The sequence below is a fragment of the Drosophila virilis genome, chromosome 3 (genome assembly GCF_030788295.1).
Source record: "Drosophila virilis strain 15010-1051.87 chromosome 3, Dvir_AGI_RSII-ME, whole genome shotgun sequence".
Taxonomy (NCBI): domain Eukaryota; kingdom Metazoa; phylum Arthropoda; class Insecta; order Diptera; family Drosophilidae; genus Drosophila; species Drosophila virilis.
Genome location: NC_091545.1, coordinates 12,324,888 through 12,337,891, shown reverse-complemented (window position 1 = coordinate 12,337,891; position 13,004 = coordinate 12,324,888). Strand labels below are relative to the sequence as shown.

At 45.3% G+C, this 13,004-nt stretch overlaps 2 protein-coding genes across 3 annotated transcripts in view; one reads left to right on the top strand and one right to left on the bottom strand.

Moving 5' to 3' along the window:
* The window catches only part of Or67b (Odorant receptor 67b), a 20,717-nt gene extending 7,770 nt beyond the window's left edge, over window positions 1–12,947 (bottom strand). Inside the window, exons 1-10 of one of the 2 annotated variants that reach the window (XM_002047241.4) lie at window positions 12,520–12,947; window positions 12,362–12,461; window positions 12,164–12,302; window positions 11,918–12,109; window positions 11,755–11,859; window positions 11,532–11,700; window positions 11,372–11,477; window positions 11,200–11,301; window positions 11,004–11,159; window positions 7,082–10,899 (exon numbers count right to left, since the gene is read on the bottom strand). In XM_002047241.4, the coding sequence (XP_002047277.1) occupies window positions 10,843–10,899; window positions 11,004–11,159; window positions 11,200–11,301; window positions 11,372–11,477; window positions 11,532–11,700; window positions 11,755–11,859; window positions 11,918–12,109; window positions 12,164–12,302; window positions 12,362–12,461; window positions 12,520–12,656 (1,263 nt within the window). In that variant the 5' untranslated portion in view covers window positions 12,657–12,947 and the 3' untranslated portion in view covers window positions 7,082–10,842. Of the gene's footprint in view, window positions 1–7,081; window positions 10,900–11,003; window positions 11,160–11,199; window positions 11,302–11,371; window positions 11,478–11,531; window positions 11,701–11,754; window positions 11,860–11,917; window positions 12,110–12,163; window positions 12,303–12,361; window positions 12,462–12,519 lie in introns of those variants that run through there. The other variant, XM_070208023.1, reaches the window with a different exon arrangement.
* LanB2 (laminin subunit gamma-1) lies at window positions 503–10,831 on the top strand. Its single transcript, XM_002047242.4, has 10 exons — window positions 503–587; window positions 3,915–4,345; window positions 4,735–4,868; window positions 4,938–5,065; window positions 5,136–5,750; window positions 6,200–6,611; window positions 6,669–9,257; window positions 9,314–9,650; window positions 9,707–10,007; window positions 10,066–10,831. Exons 2-10 carry the CDS (start codon window positions 4,148–4,150, stop codon window positions 10,275–10,277), a joined length of 4,926 nt encoding a protein of 1,641 aa, XP_002047278.1. The 5' UTR covers window positions 503–587; window positions 3,915–4,147; the 3' UTR covers window positions 10,278–10,831.
* Window positions 12,948–13,004: the final 57 nt, after the last annotated feature.

The window sequence follows — 13,004 nt, the reverse complement described above, 5'->3', positions numbered from 1 at the left end:
GCTTTTTTGTAGAACGAACTCTTATCAGTTGTCCAGCGATAACCTGCTAGCTCTGTAAGCAACTACATAAGTCCAAAAGTAGAGCGGAGAGCACAGCCTCCGATAATGCCGGGAATTTGGTCTAGCAGTCACATGCAGATCTCATGCATATATGTATGTCTATTATTCGCTCATATCTAGTTATCAAATATTTGCCAAGACCAACAAAATTGTGCACTTCACGAATTTTGCTTGAAACTTCAGACCTGACGAAAGAGGAGGAATATTACAATTAAACATCAATTCACAAATCTGCGAAACGTTCGCTCTCCAATTTCAACAACATAGTTGCCCGACTAAGCTAAGCCCAGCCAGCCAGCCAAGAAGCTCCGCGAGTGCCCATGCGCCGCAGCAGCAGCAACGATCGCACAGCTACTCACAGATACAGATACAGGCACAGATACAGATACAGATACGAGCTGAACAGAGCAGAGCAGAGCATAGAGTTTCACTCAACGAGAGCCGCTGAGCGGTTGCGCCGCATTCCTCAAGAGTCAGTTGAGCATTGGACGTCCTCGTTAGCGGTTGCCTGTGGTGTTCTGTGCGGAGTAAGTGCGACAACGTTGCCGCCGAACTGTTCAGTGGTGCTGTGTGTAGAGTGTTGTGTGCTGTGTGCGGAGGAGTCTTAACTTTTCTTCTGGAACTCTTCCGTTTTTTTAATACATTTTTCGGCTGTCTCGCGCTGTGTATCGTGGGTTTTTTTTTTGTTTGCTTTGGCCGTGGCGGCAGGCGCTGCCAGCAATAAAAAGAAAACCTCAAGATAAAAAAGTATCTTGTCGTGTGTTGGTGCATGTGGATGTGTGTTTGTGTGCTTGTGTGTATGTGCGTGTGTGCGTGTGTGTGTGTGTGTGTGTGTGTGTGTGGCAGACGGCGTATGACGAACTGTTTACTCAAAAGGTTCTTGCCTTCAGTGTAGTGATACAATTACAACAAGTCAAACATAAAAAAAAATTTAATGAAAAGAAACCCCGATAAAATGTACTTAATAATGAAACAAAGCAACTACAAAATTCGTACAATTACCAAGTCAGCAGAAAAGCGAGAAGTTGGGTGCCAAATACACAAAATAAACTCGAAATGAAAGCAAATGCGATGACAAATGCATTTAAGCACATGTGAATGCAACTGCATAAGATTTTCCATGCAACATGCAAACTATTTATAAACGAAACAACAATCTTTTTGGAAAAGCCCCCCCCGAAAAAAAAAAAATGAAAATATCAACCAAATGCAGCATGTGTTAGAAGTCAGACAAAAAAATAAAGTATCTAGCCATAAATAAACGAAAATAACGCAGTATTTGTTGTTGCTCTGCTTGCCCTGTGCAGCGCTGAGATACAACCAAAAACAAAAAAGATATATACAACAACAACAAAAACCAAGTTTCGTAAAAGTATCTGAGCGCGTAGACCCAAGTGTGCAGTTTTGAGTGAATTCGTGTTGCTTTTCCTCTACCTGAGCTGGTGTGCGTTTGTGCGAGTGTGCGTGAGCGTGTGTGTCGTGAAGCAGTTGATAAAAACAAACGCTTCAATAAAGATAAATACCAAAAGGTGCAAACAAAAAGCGCCGTTTCAAAACAACCACAAACTGCGATCCGCTCGCCGAGTGTGTTGTTTTGTGTTATGTGCCTCGGTCTCAGTCTCAAACTGAATCTCAATTCCATTCAGTTCATGCCACCATATCGCACTAGTTCGTAGCCCCAAATTCTTATCGCAAAAGGAACTCGTGTTCATAGGCGCGTATCGCAACAGGCAGCAGCTCTTCCAGCCCCAGCCGCAGCAGCAGCTCAACAATTCAAATCTGAATGGAGCGGATGTTCATTCGTGCTATATGTATATAAGTATATAGAATATCTCTGTATGACAGCAACAGCATAAACAGTGCTTGTATTTGAGACTTGGCCTCAGCTGAACTCATTCCCAAAGGGTTCCACACACCCGACCGCACACACACGCAAACACACACACTCACACACTGACACTCGCACACTCACTTGGCCTCACAAGTGTATCAAATGTTGCCCCGGCGACAGTCTTCGAGATTTTCTTGTGCTTAATTCGGTTTCGAAATTGAACAGTTTTTGTGTTTTTTTTTTCAAAAAAAAAAAAAAAAATGTGAGACTCTACTGATAAGCCACAACATAAATCTGTATGACGACTACAACGAGCTCAACAGTGTTCTTCCCGAGGGGTGCACACTCCCTAAGCTATTATTAAGAACTGATAAAAATGAATTACAAATTTTGTGCAAACAATCAACAGTTGTGTTAAAATCTAGAAGACTGTGTTACGAAATCGTGTGCTGAGTAAAATTGTATCAATGGAATACAAGCAGAAAGAGTTATAAAGGAGATATTGATTAATGATTGGCAAAATGATTGAGTGGAGATGTTTTAAAAGTATTATTATTCAATTTATTCTTCATTTTCGATGAATAATTATGGCCTTTCTATGGATCAAGATAGATTCGCGAAAGATTTAAAATAGGTTTCTATAATTGTATATGTTTCTCTTACGATCTTCATAGAGTTAGAAAGACATGAAAGTATTCCTGGAACTGATACAAGAAATGAGTGAGAAATGAGAAAACGAAGCATCTTTCTTTGGATTATATGCGAAAGAAGCTGAACATATTTCTATTGTCATATTTAATCAAGAATTCAAATAATGTCCCTAGAGCAAAATTTAGAGGACGCCTAGAACTCTATAAACCTGGAATATTTCATTTCACATAATATATATAAAAAGCCTTTTTTTTATACCCTTCATATTCTATTGAAAAGAATAATCTTACTATTGTCCACATGCTTATGCTGCCTTTTTCCGCTTCTGACTCATTATAACTGGTAAATTCTTGTAAGTCCCATTCCACGTTTTAAATATTTCTTTCCTACTCTATCGAATCAGGCAGATGCGAGTATTCAGCCAAGTTTGCTTTATACAACAATCTTACGGTCCTAACCTAGCTATTTCCAAAAAGAGTCTCACTATAAATATTAAATGATATCATCTGAAATCTCCACTAAGTAAATAGACTCAATTTGCTGTGCATATTTGCTAATTAGCGGTACACAAAAATATACTTAGGCACAAGCTCAAGTATCTGAGAGATGCGCTGTTTAAATGAATCTAACCTTGGCTAAGAATAAGACGAGTGCATCCAAATATTCCTTTAACAAGTTCTTTAATAGCCTGCACATTTTTTGTTGCGTTAAATAATTGCAAACTTTTCTTTATCCAGATACATGCGATATGTATCTAGATACATATATGTGGTGTGTATGGGCGGAGTAAATGAAGATGAAATCATCGTTTGGAATTATTTCAAGTTTCATACAGAGGCTAGACCAAGTTGGGGGGCATTGTTGGTGCTACTGCTGGATTGGAGGGACGTACTGCATACACATAGTCGGAAATACAAATTTTGTGGGCAATGCCTGAGTTCATTTCCAGCTCGTAATACAACTATATATGTGTGTGTGTGTGTTTGAATGAGTGTTTATTTATGTCTTTGCTGGTTGCTTTTGTTGTTATTTGAAATTTTCATTTGCAGTTTTTGGCTTTTGTTTTGTTTTGTTTACACAAAAGTACTGAAAGAACCCGGCCCCATGCGGTTGCTGGGGAAGGCTTTAATGAACTAACACACACACAGATCGGGCAACTTATTGACTGACCGGACAGCAAAGTTTGTTTTTTGGACCGGCGAACGAACTAATTAAAACCAAGCAGCGGCAACGCTTTTTATATAGCTCACACAATATGTGCAACAGATGGTTTTGTTTTTTGGACATTTCTAGCCGAAAATTATTATTATATATACACATAGTATGTATATCTGGAGGCATTAGCTAATCGAATATCTTATGCATATTGCAGCGAGTGAAGCCGCTCCAGAACCAGCCACCATCTCGTTGAGTCACTGATGCCTTTTAACTCAAGTGCAATTATGCTTTAAACTGTGACAGTGAACAAAAAAAAAACAACAAATACCCATCAAAAACGCCCACCCAAAATACTGGAAGTACTCGCATAAGTGTTCAAAAAACCTATATCCTAGTGAAATAATTAGTCTGTAAAGCACGGATACCAGTCGACAACCAAGGCCAACGATGAGGCGCAACAGGCGGAGTCTCAGCGAAGGCTTCTCCGCGGCGCGTCTGCTGCTCGCCGGAGCGCTGCTCTGCAGCTGTGCGACGGCTACACTTGGCGTACAACGCCAGCCCATCAACTCCGCCGGCGGACACGAGCTGCGCGGCACCACATTTATGCCGGCCCTGGAGTGCTACGATCCGTATGGCCGACCGCAGGTAAGTCTATTGAGTTTTCGAGAAAGTGGGTGGAAATTCCCATTTAACAAAGCATAGTTAAATAGTTGACAGTCAGGCAAGCCAATTTAGTGAAATAAATGTGGCACGCTCTACTGCTGAGGGGTCAATAGATCTGCTAGACGTTAATTTAAATGTGGACATACAAACTAATTGAACAATCAAGAATATTTGGTTGGGCATAAACTGCCCAAAACTGTCGCGCTCTACGCCGCCTCTTCAAGCTTTTTTTAAATTTAGAAATTTAGAGAAACAGGGCTAGCCTAAATTTCCTATTGCTCTCCAAAACGACAGTCATTTGATTGGTCTTAAACAGTCTTGTTTCACAGCCTACAAATTTGTTTTATCATATTTCTCGCAACCCCATTTAGAAATGCTTGCCCGAATTTATAAATGCTGCCTACCAATTGCAAATCGAATCGACGAATACCTGCGGTGAGCAGGGGGATAATCACTTCTGTATGCAGACCATGAATCCGAATCACAAAAACTGCGCCTTCTGCAGGTAAATTACAAATTTGACCCTCATAGAGCAACAACAACCACATGATAAATCTTCTATTTTTTCGCTTAGATATGAAGACCACAAGCCCACATACTTGACGGACTTGCATGATCCACAGAATCCCACCTGGTGGCAATCGGAGACAATGCTGGAGGGCATACAACATCCCAACCATGTGAATCTAACGCTGCATTTGCGTAAGTCCAATAGGCGACAAAGCCAAAGTAACATTCACATGTGTTAATCTGTTTTTTTTTTCAATTCTAGGTAAATCCTACGACATAACTTACGTGCGCATTCTCTTCCGTTCGCCACGTCCCGAGTCCTTTACGATTTACAAACGCACCTCGGAGAACGGCCCCTGGATACCCTACCAGTTCTACAGTGCCGCCTGTCGGGACACCTACTATCTGCCCGATTCGCGTGCTATTCGCAAGGGCGAGGGCGAGGCTCACGCCCTCTGCACCAGCGAATACAGCGACATCTCTCCGCTGCGTGACGGTGAAATTGCCTTCTCCACGCTCGAGGGTCGCCCGAGCGGCATCAATTTTGAGCGCAGTGCGGAGCTGCAGGAGTGGGTAACAGCCACCGACATTCGCATCACACTGGATCGCCTAAATACCTTCGGTGACGAGCTGTTCGGCGATTCCCAAGTACTGAAGTCCTACTTCTATGCCATCAGCGATATTGCGGTGGGTGCGCGCTGCAAGTGCAACGGACATGCCAGCAAGTGTGTGGCCAGCACTGGAATGCATGGGGAGCGTACACTGGTCTGCGAGTGTCGCCATAATACAGACGGGCCCGACTGTGATCGCTGCTTGCCGCTCTACAATGACGTCAAGTGGAAGAGGGCAACCTCAACCGAAGTGAACGAGTGCAAAGGTAGGCAAACAGAACCACCGCTTAAACTGGTTACAGTGTGCACAGTGGGCAAAGGTCTATAAGCCCAGGTCCGTCAATTCGCCCCAGGTCCGATTTTAAATTAGGTCAGGCATTCGCTTGGCAGACTTTCTCAGTTCCGTATTCCATAACATTCGCCTCACTGTGCCTTACCTCCTATATAAGGACAAACTGCTTTGCCGTTAGCTGGCACAACTGCCACAGCTTGCAACTGATGCTGACCAATTGTCAGTCATGTTGAGGCTGTGGTTGCAACTTGGCTGCCTCGTGGCCCATACCCAAGCGTACGGCTGGTCCTATGACCATGCCCTGGAAACTAATCTGATAGGCGCCAGCGCCGATGCACACTGGTACCTCATCAACTGTAAAGCACCCTCGCAAGTATGACAAAAAGAAACCCAACTTTCAACATGCAATTTGTCTACTTACAGCTTGCAACTGCAACGGGTTTGCGGACAAATGCTACTTCGATGCGAATCTATTCAATCAGACGGGTCACGGCGGCCACTGCCTGGATTGTCGCGACAATCGTGATGGACCCAACTGCGAGCGCTGCAAGGAGAACTTCTATATGCGCGACAACGCCTACTGCATCAACTGTGGCTGCGATCCCGTCGGCTCCCGTTCGCTGCAGTGCAACAGCCAGGGCAAGTGCCAGTGCAAGCCCGGTGTGACAGGCGACAAGTGCGATCGATGCGCCAACAACTACTTCCAGTTCGGGCCCCATGGATGCCAGCCATGTGGCTGCGATCCGCGCGGCTCCCATGACAATACGCCAGCCTGCGATGCCGAGAGCGGCATTTGCTTCTGCAAGGAGAACGTCGAGGGCAGGCGCTGCAACGAGTAAGTAGACGTGGCGAAGTAAGTCCAACTCAGCTCTCTAATCTCTACACTTGGCAGATGCAAGCCGGGCTTCTTCAATCTGGATAAGAGCAATCGCTTTGGTTGCACGCCCTGTTTCTGTTATGGCCACACCTCCGAGTGCCAGACCGCACCCGGCTACTCCATTGTCTCCGTCACCTCCAGCTTCAACAAGCACAAGGAACGCTGGACAGCAATTGATCTGAATCGCCGTGACGTGGATATCAAATACAATCAGTATAGTCGCAGCATTGGCACCACAGCTCAGGGCAATGAATACGTATATTTCCAGGCGCCGGATCGCTTCCTGGGCGATCAGCGTGCCTCCTACAATCGCGACCTTAAGTTCAAGCTGCAGCTCGTGGGTCAGGTGGGACCCAGCAGCAGTGCCAGCGATGTCATCCTTGAAGGCGCCGGCAGCAAAATCTCACTACCCATTTTTGCCCAGGGCAACGGCATACCGGACCAGGGTGTCAAGGAGTACACTTTCCGTTTGCATGAACATCACGACTATCAGTGGCAGCCCAGCCAGTCGGCGCGAGGCTTTCTCTCGATACTATCCAATCTGACGGCTATAAAGATCAGGGCCACCTATTCCGTGCAGGGCGAGGCCAATCTGGACGATGTGGAGCTGCAAACGGCGCACAGGGGCGCTGCCGGGCAACCGGCAACCTGGATTGAGCAGTGCACCTGCCCCGAGGGCTATCTGGGCCAGTTCTGCGAGTCCTGCGCGCCACGCTATCGCCACAGTCCGGCACGTGGCGGACCCTTTATGCCCTGCATACCTTGCGACTGTCATGGCCATGCGGATATCTGTGATTCGGAAACGGGCAGCTGCATCTGCCAGCACAACACACAGGGCGATAACTGTGACCAGTGCGCTAAGGGCTACTATGGCAACGCCTTGGGCGGCACACCCTATGACTGCAAGCGCTGTCCCTGCCCCAACGATGGTGCCTGCCTGCAAATTAACGGCGACACGGTCATCTGCACAGAATGCCCCGTGGGCTACTTTGGCTCCCGCTGCGAACAGTGTAGCGACGGCTTCTATGGAGATCCCACTGGCCTGCTCGGCGAGGTGCAGACCTGCAAGAGCTGCGACTGCAATGGCAATGTCGATCCCAATGCGGTGGGCAACTGCAATCGCACCAGCGGCGAGTGCTTGAAGTGCATCCATAACACAGCTGGCGAACACTGTGACCAATGCTTGCCCGGACACTTTGGTGATCCGCTGGCCCTGCCCCACGGCAAGTGCGATCGCTGTAGCTGCTATGCCGCCGGTACCGAGCAGGACGAGCAGAGCATCTCGCGCTGCGACCAGGTCACTGGCCAGTGCCAGTGCAAGCCTAATGTGATTGGACGCGACTGCGGCGAGTGTCAGCCCGGCTACTTTAATATACGATCCGGCAATGGCTGCGAGAACTGTCTGTGCGATCCTGTCGGCAGCTACAATTCCACATGCGACAGGTATACGGGCCAGTGCCACTGCAAGCCGGGCGTCGTGGGCGTGCGCTGTGACCAGTGCGCCAACTACTTCTTTGGCTTCTCTGTGGAGGGCTGCAAGCCGTGCGAGTGCGACGAGAGCGGCTCCAAGGGCTTCCAGTGCGATCAGAATGGCCAGTGTCCATGTAATGACAATGTGGAGGGACGTCGCTGCGATCGCTGCAAGGAGAACAAATACGATCGCCATCGTGGCTGTGTGGACTGTCCGGATTGTTACAATCTGGTGCAGGAGGCGGCCAATTTGCATCGCGCCAAGCTAGCCAATTTGAGCTCTACTCTGGACGAGATCGCACGCACGCCAGTGACCAACGATGAGGAGTTCGAGGGCAAGTTGAAGGCAGTGCAGGAGAAGGTGGCCATTTTGGCACAGGATGCGCGCTCCGGTTCTGGCGAAGGCGGCCAAACTTATGTTGAGGTCATCAACGATCTGCACAAGCGCCTGGATAGCATGCGCAGTCATTTGGTAAGTGCCGATGCACTTCAGCAGGATGCCAACGCGGAAATCGCCAAGGCACGCAGCAATTACACGCAGCTGCACAAGATCATCGATGATGCCAAAAAGGAGCTGCAGGAGGCATTGGATCTGCTCAATGATGAGGGTGCGCAGGCCTTGGCCAAGGCCCAGAACAAGTCCGTGGAGTTTGGCGAACAGTCCGAGCAGATATCGGACATTTCACGCGAGGCACGTGCTCTTGCCGATCGCCTCGAGTCGGAGGCGCAGTTCGATCTAAAGAACGCCAAGGACGCCAAAGATGCTGTTGAGAAGGCCCATCTGCTGGCCAAGAATGCCATCGACTTGCAGCAAAAGGTCGGCGTTGAGCTTCGCTCTGAAGTGCGCCTCGAACTGAATCAGGTCAAGCAATCCCTGGGCACTGTCGTCCAAACCTCGAAGGAGGCGCTGCGCAAGGCCAACGAGGTGTACGATGCGGCCCTCACGCTGCTCAACGATGTGAACCGACAAACCCAGCCGGACATTGACATCAACAAGCTGAAGAAGGAGGCCGTGTCCGCCAATGAGCGCGCCGATGACCTGCTCAAGCAGATCAACGAGTTATCCAACAGCAATGGCGAGGTCTTTGCCGATTTTGAGGCAGAAAGTAGTTTTGCCCAGGTACTTCTCGAACGGTAAGTCATAGCCGGTGCGTTTTGCACTTAGCCAAACTCAAAATTTTACTACCCAGCGCCGATGCACAAAAGAAGGATGACATCGAGCTCTTGGAGCGCGCCAAGGCTGCCCACGAACGCGCCACCAAGGCGGTACAGCAGGGCGACAGTACACTCAAGGAAGCCAACGATACCTACAACACTCTGGCCGGCTTTCAGTCGGATGTGCAGAGATCTTCGGAGAAGGCTGCCTTAGCATTGCAAACGGTGCCCAGCATCGAGATGGAAATTGAGAATGCTGGCAATCTGATTCGCCAAGCTGGTGAGGCTCTAGAGGGTGCCAACAAGAATGCCAATGAGGCCAAGAGCAATGCCCAGGAAGCGCAAGAGAAGTATGCCGAACAGGCCTCTAAGGTAAGACATGCCTAGATCCTTACCATGCCCTCTACTAAACAGATATTTACTTCTAGGATGCCGAACTGATCCGCCGCACGGCAAATGAGACCAAGGTCGCTGCCCGCAAGCTACGCGACGAGGCTGACCAGCTGAATCATCGCGTGAAGCTGACTGAAATGAATATCTTCAATCTGGAGGATAATTCAACCAAAGATGACAATCTCGTGGATGATGCCAAGCGCAAGGTGGGTCAGGCCAAGGCTGACACGCAGGAGGCACAAAAACAAATTGAAAAGGCCAACGCAGAGCTGACAGCGATCAAGGACGAGCTGGAGAACTTGAGGGACATCAACACAGATGATTTGGATAAATTGGGTAAGCAAGTGCAATCTCTTAAAAGCGAACCCTTTTGTTAATAACAACTTTCATTCAGAAAATCGCCTCACTGTCGTGGAGAGCGACATCAATCGAGTGAATCTAACTGGGCGCATTGAGAAGTACCGAGAACAGCGCAATATCCAAAAGAAATTAATTGACAAATACGAAGCAGAGTTGGCCGATTTATCCGGTGAGGTGGATAATATACGTTTAATATCTGAAGCACTGCCAAGTGGTTGCTTTAGGCGCAATCGCCTGGAGCCCTAGACATACATACCCTAACTAAGTGCACTACCAACTACCGACTACTTCAATTAACATCTAAGTACGAGGCGAATACGAACAAATCGGAATTAGCCGTAGCCGTTGAATGAAATTATGTAATTTTAGTCTTTTAGCAGAAATATTTTGTTTAGTGAAAAAAACGATAAACGAAAACCAGAAAACAAAAACAAAAACAAAAACCAAGAAATGAACAAAAAACATTGAGAGACGTTAAGCTTTAAAGCATCGTTCATATATTAACAAAATAATGTGATGCAACAAATTTCTTAACTGCCAATTGTGCTTTAAATTCAAGCCAGCCATGGACGACTGTATTATACTACTATATATTGAAAACTGTGCCGTGTACAACTCCAAATCAATTGCATTTCTATATCTCCCCCATATGGTTATTCCATATTGCAATCTATACATTATTAACATATTTGTCAACTACGTTTAATGTGCCAATTACAATATTTTTTTCGTGTTTAAGTCGCCTAATGAATTTCACCTTAAAATAAATGTTTTCCAACGTTGTAATTTTGTATAAAGTACGTGTAGAGCATTATTTGTTATTCATATTGCGCAATAGCAAAAAGAAATTTCCGCTCATGCGAAAAACCTGCCAAGGATTGAGAGGATAAGTTAAATGTAGAGATAAAACCAAATCACTTAGTTGATGAGCAGAATTTAAGATTTCTTTGTACGAGCGTCTTCTAAACTAACCTGTACTAAAAATTTATGGGATAAATTGGTAAAACCTCCAACGCTTAGAACAAAAGTTCGCCTTGAGAAAAGCAGCATTAGTTTAATGATTAATTTAAAATCCTCAGATTCGTTATACCAGGCGCAATTGTACCAGTCGAAAAACAATAATTCGCTCTATAAAATATATAAAGATATGTTCAAGGGATTACATTACCTGAGACTCGACCTTTTGCGCATTGACATTATATAGGCTGATTTCCAAAGTAATTGTTACCAAGTAAACCATAATCATGCCCATCCAGACCCAGCCTATTTCCTAAAATATACAAAATCGAAATAAAATAAAGCAAATTCTATATAAAGTTAGGGATCTTCAGATTACCCACCATCACAGTGCTGATCTTATAGAGCAACATGCATATCAAAATGCTGCTTATCACGCATTGGACTAGGATTATATACTTAAAAACATTTTCAATTTGAGCATGATGTCTGTGGAAGAGAACTTTAAAAATCTCCACACAAACAATTTAGTAAACGTCTTACCTCGAGATGCGGGCAAAAAGTCTGGCACAACAGCGAATGTAAAAAACCCTGGAGGATTTCGGAACCACAGCATTATTTGTGGAATTTTGGACCAGATATCGTAAGACCTCTATAAGACAAGCCTCATGGTTGGTAAGCACCACAAAGAGGCTGTTGAAGCCAAAGACAGCTGTTGAAAGTTAAATAAGACACTTAAACATATGAAACGTAAATCAAGACCTACCAAAAAAGCACCAAACCGGACCAGATTGAAGGAGAATGAAACGCACTGAGAATGAGGGGAATTCATGTTTACCCAGGTGCACAAAGGGCACGATAGCTGGATAGGCTACATAGAGTAAATTGCTTATGAGCCAAAAGCCTACCGTTTTTGTTTGTTCACTTACTCAAAGTCATTTCACAAGTATCCTGGACCATATAACAATCGTATATGTATTGGAAATATGGCCGCAAGCAATAATACAGGACTGGCATGCAAACGATCTTGTAGAAGAACATCACCTGACGATCGATCACCAGCCAGCTCCTTCTCAACATAGAGCCCAATTTCTTGCACAACGCATGAGGGTTCGTCAAATCTGAAAAAACAATCTATGAGATATACAAGCAACATAAAAGTGCCCTTCCCTTACCCAAATCAAACAGGCCCAAATGCTTTAATATAGCACCCGTCTCTGTGGTGCGTACCAGCTCCACACAAGAATCCAGAAAGCTGTGAAAATGCATCATTTTGACCATTCCAACTGATAGCTGAAAGGTAAGTAGCACAGCCTGAAAAGAGACCAATTTATGTATAATAAAAAAACGTACAAATCGCACTTAAAGCAAACCTCTACATAGGCTTCAAAGGAGACCATATAAGTGGCCATTATAAATTTAATGAGACTGTAGATAATGCTCAGATTTACAAGAAGTGCAAAAATGCGTAAGCTAGAAGAAAAAATGCATAGTTAGAATTGCAATGTGTCTAATTTTATAGAAAACTCACAATCTGCAGGGCCTAGAGTTGCGTTTCCTGGGCGCCATGTTAATACCCAATGCGTAGGCGCTGTACTCCACCCAAGTTAAGCCAGGCTTGGGCAAATAATCAATACTCTCCAGTTCCCGATCAAATATGTTCAGCATTCTGCACGATAAAACCTAAACTGCGAACAGGAGTCTGGTTACGGCAACCTTTTATAGTACTTTTCAGTGGGAGGTCCTAGCTCAATTAGTTGTAAATTATATGGTTGCTTCTAGGCAAATTACTTGATTGTTTGAACATTGTGCAACTCTTGCTTAAGGAGGCAAAATAAAAAAATACCCTAACGAGGCGGTATGAGAAAACATTAAATATTAAGCGATATAGTTAAGGGCAAATGAAGTTGACTAGACAACAAAAATTGAAATGAATAGAAATTTTCTTTGAACATTATTCAAACCTGAAAGGACATAACTTTTTAGTTAATAATCAAGTATATTGAGGAATGTTGT